This window comes from Bos indicus, chromosome 27 (assembly GCF_029378745.1).
Source record: "Bos indicus isolate NIAB-ARS_2022 breed Sahiwal x Tharparkar chromosome 27, NIAB-ARS_B.indTharparkar_mat_pri_1.0, whole genome shotgun sequence".
NCBI lineage: Eukaryota > Metazoa > Chordata > Mammalia > Artiodactyla > Bovidae > Bos > Bos indicus.
In genome coordinates, this window is record NC_091786.1 from 27,233,150 (window position 1) to 27,245,747 (window position 12,598).

At 37.3% G+C, this 12,598-nt stretch overlaps 1 protein-coding gene across 7 annotated transcripts in view; it reads left to right on the top strand.

The window, feature by feature from the left end:
- WRN (WRN RecQ like helicase) overlaps window positions 1-12,598 on the top strand; it is a 128,311-nt gene that overhangs the window by 53,163 nt on the left and 62,550 nt on the right. For all 7 annotated transcript variants that reach the window (XM_070781358.1, XM_019953552.2, XM_070781357.1 and 4 more), the window contains 5 exons: window positions 877-944; window positions 1,221-1,329; window positions 1,920-1,988; window positions 6,094-6,176; window positions 10,743-10,849. In XM_070781358.1, coding sequence (XP_070637459.1) covers window positions 877-944; window positions 1,221-1,329; window positions 1,920-1,988; window positions 6,094-6,176; window positions 10,743-10,849 — 436 coding nt within the window. The remainder of the gene's footprint in view (window positions 1-876; window positions 945-1,220; window positions 1,330-1,919; window positions 1,989-6,093; window positions 6,177-10,742; window positions 10,850-12,598) is intronic.

Consider the following 12,598-nt stretch of genomic DNA (forward strand, 5'->3'; position numbering starts at 1 on the left):
CTATTAATTCACTATTAGCATTTTAGTATACTTGCTCTGTCACATATTGATTATCTGTCTATCCACTTTTTAATCCATTCAATTTTTATTAATAAAATGCATCTCAAGGTAAATTGTAGGCATCTTTACACTCTGCCCTAACTACTTCAGCAGGTAAATCATTAACTATAGTTAAATATTTATTTTACTTTTGAACTAAAATTTGCATGTAAGGAAATGGTTAAACTTAAGTGTTTAACATTGGCAAGTCTTAAGTGTACACGCACACCTGTATGTAACCTAAACCCTTTTTAAAAGATACTACATTACAATCACTCCAAAAAGTTCCCTCATTTCCCTTCTTAGTCAGTCCTTGCACCTAGAGCATTTCTCTTATTTATTTAAATGAGTGATTCTGTTGGATATCTAGATTGAAGCTTGGAATTTATTTTATATTTTAGATATAGGTAATAAAATTTAATGCAAATATAAATGGAAATCCTAGTTGTTCAGTCACCTTGAATGGGAAGTTGGTCAAGTGGGAGTTCTGTTTTAAAGCTCCAGAATTCACAGTATTTTTATTGAAACTTGGAAATGTGAAAGAAATTCTGGAGGAAATGAAAAAATAAAATGGCTTTATCACATATCGATTATTTGTCTATCCATTTTTTAATCCATTCAGTTTTTATTAATAAAGTGCATCTTGGGGTAAATTGTAGGCATCCTTACACTCCCTTCTAATCACTTCAGCAGATAAATCATTAACTATAGTTAAATGTTTATTTATTTATTTTACTTTTAAGTTAAAATTTACATGTAAGGAAATGGTTAGACTTTACTTGTCTCTTCCATTTCTTATTAGTAAAACAGTGCAGCATTTTGCTTTTCATCCTCCAGGGTTCAATGGAAAGTGATTCATTCTGTACTGGAAGAAAGAAGAGATAATGTTGTTGTCATGACAACTGGTAAGTTGTACTTAAGCAAATAACCTTATCTTTTAAAAAATAAAGCTTCAAGATTTTGAAATACTTAATCTTTCCATAAGATATGTATGTATACAAATGGTGTAAATTGTAGCAGAGAATGAGCTGAGGGTAGATGCTTGAATTTTGCATGAATTAACTCTTAGGTAGGTAGCCCATTAGTAGTGACTGTTCATCTCATGCAAGTACATTGTAAGAAGAAATCAGAGTAACAGCGATCTAATTTCATTTCTCTGAGTGTATTATTTTTATTTTAAGGGTATGGAAAGAGTCTGTGCTTCCAGTATCCACCTGTTTATGCAGGTGGGATTGGCCTTGTCATCTCTCCCCTTATTTCTTTGATGGAAGACCAAGTACTTCAGCTTGAGTGAGTAAGGCTTTCAGAGCCACATTGCCACCTTTTTTTTTTTTAACTCCTGTGAAAGAAATAGTTGATTTATCTTGTGTGTTAAAATCTAGTTCCTATTAACACATTTCTAATATACTGTTGCTTTGTCTTTACTAGTAATATGACACTTTAGTGGAAGAGCGTATCTTCTTTCTTGAGTTCTCTGTAATTTAGGGCTACCAGATGACCCCCCGCCCCCAAATTTTTTTTAAAAAGCAAATTTTATGCTGGTTAACACTACATATCACAAAATTCTTTTCTCTGTTGGTTACCCTTCTTCTTTAGCTTGGTATGAAGTATATACATAGAGGTGTAGTTTTCATTTATGGAAAACATTTAAATTCCTTCAACCTGTGCTTGCAGTCTTTTTGGAAAATCCACCTTAACAACCACCTTCCTTCTAATATAGCCATTGAAGGAATTTATTTACCAAGTTAGTGAGTTACAAAAAGAGATTGCAAAGAAGAGAAATGTACATCATTATAACTTTTTGTTTCTTCTCACTTAAAAATGAAGTTGATATTTGTAGTGTGCACATGATTCCAGGATGTTTGTGTTTCTTCTTACAGAATATCCAGTATTCCAGCTTGTTTTCTTGGATCAGCACAGTCAAAAAATGTTGTAGAGGATATTAAATTGTAAGTTATTTATATGATTCCTGATCATGTTGTCAACTGTCTGTGGTATTTTTCTCAGTGGAAAAACCTGACTGAACTTTTTAGCCTACCCAATATATTGAGATTCATCCATGTTGTTACATGTACCAATAGTTCATTCTTTTTTATTGGTGAATAGATTACATCATGTGGATATGCCATAATTTGTTTATCTGTTCACCTGTTGATAGAGATTTGGATTGTTTCCAGTTTGGGAATTTTACAAATAAAGATGCTGTGAGCATTTGCATGTTTTGTGCTTACTCGCTCAGTCGTGTCTAACTCTTTGCGACCCTGTGGACTGCAGCCTACAATGTTTCTCTGTCCATGGGATTCTCCAAGCAAGAATACTGGAGTGCGTTGCCATGCCCTGCTCCAGGAGATCTTCCTGACACAGGGATCAAACCAGGGTCTCCTGTATTGCAGGAGGATTCTTTATCCACTGAGCTCCAAGGGAAGGCCTGTACTGAATCACATAGTTATTCTGTGTTAAGTTTTTGAGAAACTGCCAGACTTGATGAGTGGTTGTACCATTTTACATTCCTACTAGCAGTGTCTTAGAATTCTAATTTCTCATCTCAGCCATCACTTGGTATGGCCAAGTTTTTAATTTTAGCCATTTTAATAGAATGTCAGTGTGTATTTTTAAATTTTTTTAATTTAGTTTTGTCTGTGCTGGGTCCCTGTTGCTGTGCGGGCTTTTCTCTTGTTGTGGAAGAGGGGCTGCTCTCTAGTGGCAGTGTGTTTGTTTCTCATTGCAGTAGCTTCTCTTGTTGCTGAGCACAGGCTTTATGGTGCAGGGGCTTCAGTAGCTGTGGCACGTGGGCTCAGTCATTGCCGCTCCCAGGCTCTAGAGCACAGGCTGAGTAGTTCAGCACATGGGCTTAGTTGCTCTGTGGCATGTGGAATCCTCCGGAACCAGGTACTGAACCTGTGTTTCTTGAATTGACAGGCAAATTCTTTGCCACTGAGCCACCAGGGAAGCCCCTCAATGTGTTTTTCATTGACATTTCCCGGCTGTTTATTGTCATCCTGCTTATTTAACTTATATGCAGAGTACATCATGTGAAATGCCAGGCTGGGTGAAGCACAAGCTGGAATCAAGATTGCCAAGAGAAGTATCAATAACCTCAGATATGCAGATGATACCACCCTTATGGCAGAAAGTGAAAAACTAAAGAGCCTCTTGATGAAAGTGAAAGAGGGGAGTGAAAAAGTTGGCTTAAAACTCAGCATTCAGAAAATGAAGATCATGGGATCTGGTCCCATCACTTCATGACAAATAGATGGAGAATAGATGGGGAAACAGTGAGAGACTTTATTTTTGGGGGCTTCAAAATCACTTTAGCTGGTGACTGCAGCCATGAAATTTAAAGACCCTTGCTCCTTGGAAGAAAAGCTATGACCAACCTGGACAGCATATTAAAAAAAAAAGCAGAGATGTTACTTTGCCATCAAAGGTCTGTCTAGTCAAAGCTATGGTTTTTCCAGTAGTTATGTATGGTTGTGAAAGTTGGACCATAAAGAAAGCTGAGTGCTAAAGAATTGATGCTTTTGAACTGTGGTGTTGGAGAAGACTTTTGAGAGTCCCTTGGACTACAAGGAGAGCCAATCAGTCAATCCTAAAGGAAATCAGTCCTGGATTTACATTGGAAGGACTAATGCTGAAGCTCCAACACTTTGGCCACCTGATGTGAAGAACTGACTCATTGGGAAAGACCCTGTTGCTGGGAAAGATTGAAGTCAGAGGAGAAGGGGACGACAGAGGGTGAGATGGTTGGATCGTATCACCTACTCAATGGACATGAGTTTGCGCAAGCTTCGGAAGTGGGTGATGGACAGGTGTGCTGCAGCCTGCGGGATTGCAAAGAGTCGGATGCAACTGAACTGAACTGAAGGACTAATTATGTTGAGCATCTCTTTATATACTTATTAGCCATCTGTTTATGTTTTTTTTAAAAATCTGTGTATCTTTGATGAAGTGTTTATATCCATCTTTTGCTTATTCTTTTTTTTCACTTGTGAATTTTGATAGTTTATATTATACATTCTGAGTATAAATCCTTCACTTGCTATATGGTTACCAGACACTTTCTCTTAGTTTATCATTCCATTTTTCATTCTCTTAACAGATTAGTGTGTGTGTGTGTGTTAAGTTTCATTTGGGGCAAAATGAGGACTGCAGCATGGGAGGCAGCATCTCAGTTCTTAGAAACTGCTCCAAAGAGGCAGTGGGAGGAAGGTCAACATACAAGATTTTGGTGAAGGCACACCATTCTCCCGTTTTCATTTTTATAACGTCCAGTTTGTCAGTATGTTTTTTTATGGATTTTGCTTTTGCTGTTGCTTTTTGGTGCCTCACTCAAGGTCACAGAGATTTTCCTTTATATTTTCTTCAAAAAATGTTATAGTTTTATGTTTTACATGTAGATCTATGATCCATTTTGTGTAAATCTTGTATATTATATCAGGTATTGACTGCAGTTCTTTTTTTTTTTTTTTTGACCTAGGCACATCCATTTCTTCCAGCTCCATTTGTTGGAGATTATCTTTTTTCCACTGTATTGCTTTTGCACCTTTGTAAAAACTAAATTGAGTAAATATACATGGGTTTATTGCTGCAGTGTTTATTTTCTATTTTGTCACTGTCTGCCTTGATTGGTGTCTTGATTACTATAGCTTTATAATAAATCTTGAAATCAGGTAGTACAGGTCTTCCACTTTTGTTTTCTTGTTCTTTCAAAGTAGGGTTTGTTTGTTTTTTTCCTTCAATTTTTTTGGGTCTATTCTAGGTTCTTTGTATTTTGATATCACCTTTTCAACTAAATTGCGATTTGGGATTTGATTGGGTTTACTTTGAAAGTAGCTATCTAAAGAATTAGCTGTCTTTATAGTTCTTATCACTGTTTACCCTGAAGAACTGATGCACACTGAAGTTAAATACTTGCCTAAGATTACTTAGCTTGTAAGAAATAGAACTGAGATTCAAACCTAGATAGCCTGGCATCAGAACTAATTAGACTACTGAGTCAATTTCATGATATGAAAAGCATAACTTTTTTTCTTAGTTGTTTTCTACCCATTCCTAGTGAAAGCACCATGCCTAGCACACAGTGGATTAAATATTTTTAAGTGGTTTCATAAAGAACATTATTTTATTTTATTTAATTTGATCTATGTCATCATTTGATAGAATGGAAAAGAGACTCTGTACCTATTTTGCCCTAGCCCTAACCTTCATTGCAAACATTGTCTTAATTAGGATTCTGTCTGCACAGAATAGAAATCAATCAAACATTTAAACGAATATCAAATTTTATAGTAAGGATACAGGAATGGCTTGTGGATCCCAATGAAAAGAAATTAGCCAGCCCTCAGGAAGAGACTGGAATCAGTATTGAAAATACAATAGGGCCTTCTTTTTTTAATCTAAATTCTCTTTCTCTTGCTTTCTCTCAGAAGGTAAGCGTTCTCTGTTTTTCTAGTCACAAAATAGATTGCAGGTATTTTTCATGTACATGTTACAGATCTTGCTGCTTGGAGACTGACTGGTTGTTACTTGGTTAGACCCTCAAATTCTAGGACGGAGACTGACTAACTTGACCTTAGTCTGGTTTCATCACTGGCCCAAGAAGATGTGGGCAACAGAGCAGAATATACAGGAGAAACGTGGGTGCTGCGGGTATAATTGTGGAGATGGGATCAATTGTGTAGGGTAATGGGGTTGTCGTTCTCCAAGGAAGGTGACATGCAGGTGGATTGCTAACATATAGAAGGTTTACTGTAGGCTTGATCAGTTAACTCAAGCACTGCCATTTTGGGGCTAGACTGCTGGAAATCAGAATCTGGCTTCTAATGGCATCTTATACTGAGTACTCTCTGACTGGTGTTGCCATGTTTGTTTTGATGAATTGAAATGAAATCAGAGAACAAATATATGTGTATATGTCCACACATACAATATGCATTTTGTTTTTATTAAGTGGTGTAATGCATTATTTAAAAAAATTATACTGTGTTATGGTTTTCAGTTATATTCATTGTGTGATTGTTTTTACATTTCCTATTTCTTTGTTTGTTTTTACAGAGGCAAATACCGGATTGTATACCTAACTCCAGAATTCTGTTCAGGTAACTTGGAGCTGCTTCGGCAACTTGAGGCTAATATTGGTAAGTGGGATGATAGAATCTTTATAAGTACTTGTTAAAGTGAGATATTCTTTAAACTTGTGGATGGATCCAGCAAATCTCTGTCTCTCCTGTCCTGTCCCACAATTCCTTTTGCCCTAGAAAGTAAGCTCCTGGATTATAATTGTCTATTTGTATACCTGTTTTCTTCTACTGGACTATAAACTTTTTAGGGGAAAATGCTCTTCTTATTTATTTATATTTCCTTCAGTGGCACCTCACTCCAGTACTCTTGCCTGGAAAATCCCATGGATGGAGGAGCCTGGTCAGCTGCAGTCCATGGGGTCGTGAAGAGTCGGACACGACTGAGCGACTTCACTTTCACTTTTCACTCTCATGCATTGGAGAAGGAAATGGCAACCCACTCCAGTGTTCTTGCCTGGAGAATCCCAGGGATGGGGGAGCCTGGTGGGCTGCTGTCTGTGGGGTCGCACAGAGCTGGACACGACTGAAGCGACTTAGCAGTAGCAGTATGTTACTGGCACATAGTAGGCATTTAAATATATTATTGAATAAATGTTGAATCTTGGATTATATGATATTATAATTTCCTTTTTTTGGTATTCTGAATCTTAATCAATGTAGTGGTTCTCTACTCTTATTGTTCATGAGAATCACCTTTCAAACTTTAGAAAATTTCAGATCCTCGAACTTTGAAAATTGTGATTTAATGCACCTGCTATGAGGTTGTGGTAGCTGTAGTCTTTTCACTGGTGATTCTGATGTGTGATTTTCAGGTTGGAGACCACAGTACCTTTGACTATTTTTTGTCAGTGAGTACAATTAATTTTAAAAATTACATAATATGTCATCCTATTTTCTAGAAAATGTAAATAGAAAATTAGTCAAAAGCTGGTATCGTCTTTGATGTGTGTGCTAAAAACATTTTTGTCTTGTTTTTTTCCCTTCTTGATGGTCAGGCTCAGCTATCTAAGAGCTACAATCACAGATTCTATTGCAGTTGTTCATGTTCCAAACATTAAGTTAAACCAGACAATCTTTGCTGTCTAATGTAATATGATCTCACTTTATGTGTTAAAATAATTCCTAGCACTTAAAGTTTTTTTAAACATTGTGGTCTCTCATTTAATGGTTACTTGCAGATAACTCTGGGAAAGCATTTAACAGTTATTCTCTTAATATAATGAAAACAAGTATTTATATTTTAATATGTGTTAAGTATCAACAATAGAATGAGGGCAGAAATTAGCATTTGATTAAATATATTATCAAAAAGGGGGACCATCAGCTGTTAAAGTCCCTTATTGGCATGTTATATTTTTGCTTTTAATTTAAAACAAATTTGGTGTGTATCCTATTAGGTTGTATAAAGTTCTTATGAATATTTCAATTCAGATTAAAATCAACAACTCTAGATATATAAACTCCATGATTTTATTGCAAAAGTTAGGGTCTATGTACCTAGTGGTCTGGATATGTTTTGTTCCATTTTAACATTTGCTTTGTTTCTGTGATGGATTTAATCCAATATTTACTTAGAGCCTCTTGATAGGTTGTTCTAATTCTCTGTTTTAATTCTTTGTAAAGGAATAAATTATGAACACTGCAATTATTAGAGCTGAGTATCTGCATAAGATGGATGAAAATGCTCTTTTTGGGTGGCTGTCAGTGTTGAACAAAATAGGATAAATTCTCTCAAGTATTTTTATTTAACTTTCATTTTACAATGCTTGCAGCAGTGAATATACTCAGAATTTCATTTGTACAGTAGTTTTGACATTTAGCTATTCTGATTTATGATTTTTATGAAATGCTATTATTTAAGTAGTGTGGGTTTATAACAGAAGCAGCAAGCAGAATTTTATATAGAGACACCTTAAAAGCAAATGTACCTGTAATTGTCTTGTAAATTTGGGAATAAGGCTTTAATGACTGATGTGCCAAAATGAAATATATCCTGGACCTGGGCAGACACTTGGACTTGCACATTTAATGGGAAAGTTGGCAGAAGCTTGTAGCAGCTGGTTGTGAGGGACAAAGTTTAACTCCATTAAAAAATAGTAGTTGTTGTTTTAGTTGCTCAGTTCTGTCTGAGTCTTTTCCTATCCCTGCCTACTAGACTACTCTGTCCATGGGATTTCCCAGGCAAGAATACTGGAGTGGGTTGCCATTTCCTCCTCCAGAGGATCTTCCTGACTCAGGCAGCGAACCCACATCTCCCACATCTCCTCCATTGTGGGTGGATTCTTTACCACTGAGCCACCGGGGAAGTGCAAAAGCTAGTTAATCAAACCTGTGATTTTAAGGAGGGTTTTAAAATGAAGGAGCTGTTATTCTTTGTTTTAACCTATTTAATTTAAAATCTGGGTCATATAGTTTCTAAAGCCAAATAAATATAGTGGTAATATTGAATGTTTCCCACTCATCAGTTAATAGAATTTTGATGTGAATCAACCTGGATTTGCTCAGATTTAGCAGGGTTTTCTTTTTTTCTTTCCTTCTTTTTCTTCTCCAACCCTGTTGTAATTGGTAATCTCAATGAATTGTAGTTATATGCATGTTTCTCTGTCTCTTCCTTTAGAAATGTGAGCTCCTCAAGATCATGAATTGCATTTTACTATTATTTTATTCCTAGGGAAGTGTTTGGAACATAGTATGCATTTCCCCAGGTGGTGCTAGTGGTAAAGAACTTGCCTTCCAATGCAGGAGACAGAAGAGACACAGGTTCGATTCCTGGGTTGGGAAGATCCCCTGGAGAAGGAAATGATAACCCACTGCAGTGTTCTTGTCTGAAGAACCCCATGGACAGAGAAACCTGGTGGGCTAGTCCATGGGGTTGCAGAGAGTTGGACATGACTGAGCGACTAGCACAATAACTATAATAATAATAGTTTTTTTTTAAATTGAGCAGTCTTTTATGCCAGCCCCTATCTTAGCATTTTATGTGAATGATCTTAATCTTCAGAGTAACTAAAAAAAATGTTAGCTACTTTTATTATCTACCTTATACTTATGGGAAACTGACACTTGAAAGCTTAAGTAAGATGCTTAAAGTAATATAAATGGTAAGCCAAGTTATGCATCTAGGTAGTCTGACTTATGTTTTTAATTAACCCCCAGTGGCAAAACTTCCCCTGGACCAGGAAGATCCCCTGGAAGAGGGAATCACAATTCAGTCTAGTTTTCTTGCCTGGAGGATTCCATGGACAGAGGAGCCTGGTGAGCTACAGTCCATGGGGTTGCACAGAGTCGGATACGACTGAGTGGCTAACACACGGTGGCAAAACATAAATATGCAGATACACATTAAGTTGTGATCATCCCCGTTGAAGGGAAACATTTTTTATTTCTTAAGTATTAATTTGGTAATCAAGGGCAAAAGCTCTACTGTCATTACTTTGAAATATCTGAAGACATTTTCATGGATGGTTATGTGAAAGTGAAGTCGCTCAGTCGTGTCCGACTCTTAGCGACCCTGTGGACGGTAGCCTACCAAGCTCCTCCGTCCATGGGATTTTCCAGGCAAGAGTACTAGAGTGGGTTGCCATTTCCTTCTCCAGGGGATCTTCTCAACCCAGGGATTGAACCCGGGACTCCCACATTGTGGGCTGACGCTTTACCGTCTGAGCCACCAGGGAAGTTATTTTTTCTGAGAGGCATTACCATACATTATTGATTCTGAGTCAATGTGGAGGTGGGGGTGGGGGCCGAGCAAAGGGGTTGCTAGGTGAAGAAGGAACAATTTGCCTTCCTTCTTACCTACTTTGTACAAAATGAGATATAGTTCTTCCCTTCCCGTTTTATATTAGAAACTGTGGATGTCATCCTGTCTTTCAGAACTGGCATTTCAGAGGAATTCTGTAGTAATCATTCACAGACAGTGATGAATGTAATCTCAGTAGAAATATGCTGACTTTTTCTCTTTGGATAGCTAATCCATGAGATAAAATTAAAAGTATTATGAATGAGAATTAGAACAGCTCTTCTTTTTAAGGTATTATCATTGCAGATGAGTGATAGCTTTGAGGACAGAGTAGTAGTAATTAATTTCTCTGAGAAATAATGATGAAAACCAAAATTGAATAAATATGTTACTTGAAAAATAGATATTAAATATTTCTTTCTTTTATCCATCTGCCTTTTATCCATATATCTCCCTCTGCTTATTCTCAGTAATGATTTTTGGTGTACGTGCTGTCACTTCAGTCGTGTCTGACTCTTCGTGACCCCATGGACTGTAGCCCTCAAGGCCCCTGTGACCATGGGATTCTCCAGGCAGGAATACTGGAGGGTTGCCATTTCCTCCTGAAAGGGATCTTCCTGACCCAGGGATCCAACCTCTGTTTCCTAGGTCTCTTGCGTTGGTCTATTTGTTCTTTACCACTGGTACCACCTGGGAAGCCCAATTTTTGGTGTAATCTGCTATTATTTATGCTTATATTTTTATATGAGTCAATACTTTGAGTTATTTTTCTCCTTTCTGTTATATTTACATATTCAAAGTGGAATTGGTGGTAAAACTTTAGATGAGTTTATTACTTTTTTGAACTTTATCTTCTCCATTTACATATTTTTCTTTTTTGATAGGTATCACACTTATTGCTGTGGATGAGGCTCACTGTATTTCTGAGTGGGGACATGATTTTAGAAATTCATTCAGGGATTTGGGTTGCCTAAAGGCAGAATTCCCGAAGGTAAGCTTTGCCAAGTACAATGTCTTGAAATGACTTGCTTAGCAAGGGAGGATCCAGGGTTGGGGAATGGCCAAAAATCTGAAAATGATTTTATGAAAGGGCAAATGGTTGCTTTTTAAGCAGGGGAAAGATTTTTTTACAACATGGTATATCTTTTACTTCTCTCAAGTCTTTGCTGAAAAGAGTACTTTTTCATTTAGTCCTCCTGTCCACTGTAGTCAGATTTTCAAATTAACCCTCTTCCCACAACTCTCAGCATTCCTCATATTCCTTTGCTGTCTTTTAAATAACACTTAGCAGTGTTAACGTACTTTAATATATTTTGTCTATGGCCTGTGGATCCCTACCAGAATATTCTTTGTGGTGAGGGATTTCTGCTGGTTTAGTTGGTAAAATCTACAACAGTGCCTGTCACATGGTGAGTATTCCATAAATAATTGGGTAAATGAATAAGTGAATTCTGATGAGAAAGCTGAGTCCCTGAGAAGTTACTTTACCACACAGGCAGTGAGTGGTAGAGCTGGGCAGTGCTACACAGTGGGATACTAGATGGGCTTCCAGAGCCAATGACATAAAAGAAGTTTAAAACAGTTTCTGCCCTGAAGTTGCACAGAGGCCAGTAAAGGAGTTTAGATTCAGAATTACCCATAAAAGTGGAAGCAGTAGTACCAAATGAAGTGCATGGAACAGTATGAATAATATAGAAATATTAGTAGTGTTAATAGTACCCGTAATATTAATAGAAAAAGAAGATGATATGGTGAAAGCCAGCAGGCTCAGATTCCTTGAGGACTGCTTTTCATTGATGTAGAACGGTTTAAAGTAAGCTTTTGGAAATTAGGAAGATTGCTGTCTGTAATCCTTTCCTGGGCCTTTGATTCTAGAAGGATTGTGTTAGAGGAGTTTTAAGTGTTTTATGCAGTTTAGAAATGCTTCTCAATATTGAACTAGTCTTTTATTCTGTCAGGCTGTGAACGCCATTGGATTCTTTTCATTTCTTGGGATGATTCACTGAGCCCAGGATGGTCGTCAGGCAGCGGCTGAGAAACCTTTTTCCCTGGTGTTTTCATGAAATCTCTGTTAGCTGAGTGGTGAGAAATGCCCCCTGGTGGCTGTAGGGCTCTCATTTTCCTCGCTGTTCTCAGTGCTTTTTTTTTCTTCTCATCGCAGTTACAGCTGACTGTCGCCAGTGCTTCACACTGAACTATTTCAATAAGTTCAAAAATAGCAAAAAAAATCACTAACTTATTCCCATTTGGAGAGAATCTGACAAAATGAGTCTCCAAAGAACAACTTTGTTGTTGAAAGCTTTGTTGTTGTTGTTGATTTGCTCAGCTGTGTGTGACTCTCTGCGACCCCACGGACTGTAGCCCACCAGGCTCCTCTGTCCGTGGAATTTTCCAGGCAAGAATACTGGAGTGGGTAGCCATTTCCTTCTCCAGGGGATCTTCCCTACACAAGGATCAAACCTGCGTCTCCTGCATTGCAGTTGGATTCTTTACTGTTGACCCACCAGGGAAGCCCTAGAAAGCTTTACATCAACCTTAAAGTTCTATAAAATTCAAGTAAGAGGAACTGTAAGAAATGAGACATTTTGGATCTTTCCATGACATTCCTCCCAGCCCTTTTACAAAGATCAGCACATTGTAGACAGTAACTATTTGGAATAAGTGAGTGAATGAATGAATGAAGCATACTATGGAGTATATAGATTAACTGCACCACCCAGCGGAGAAGGTAATGGCACCC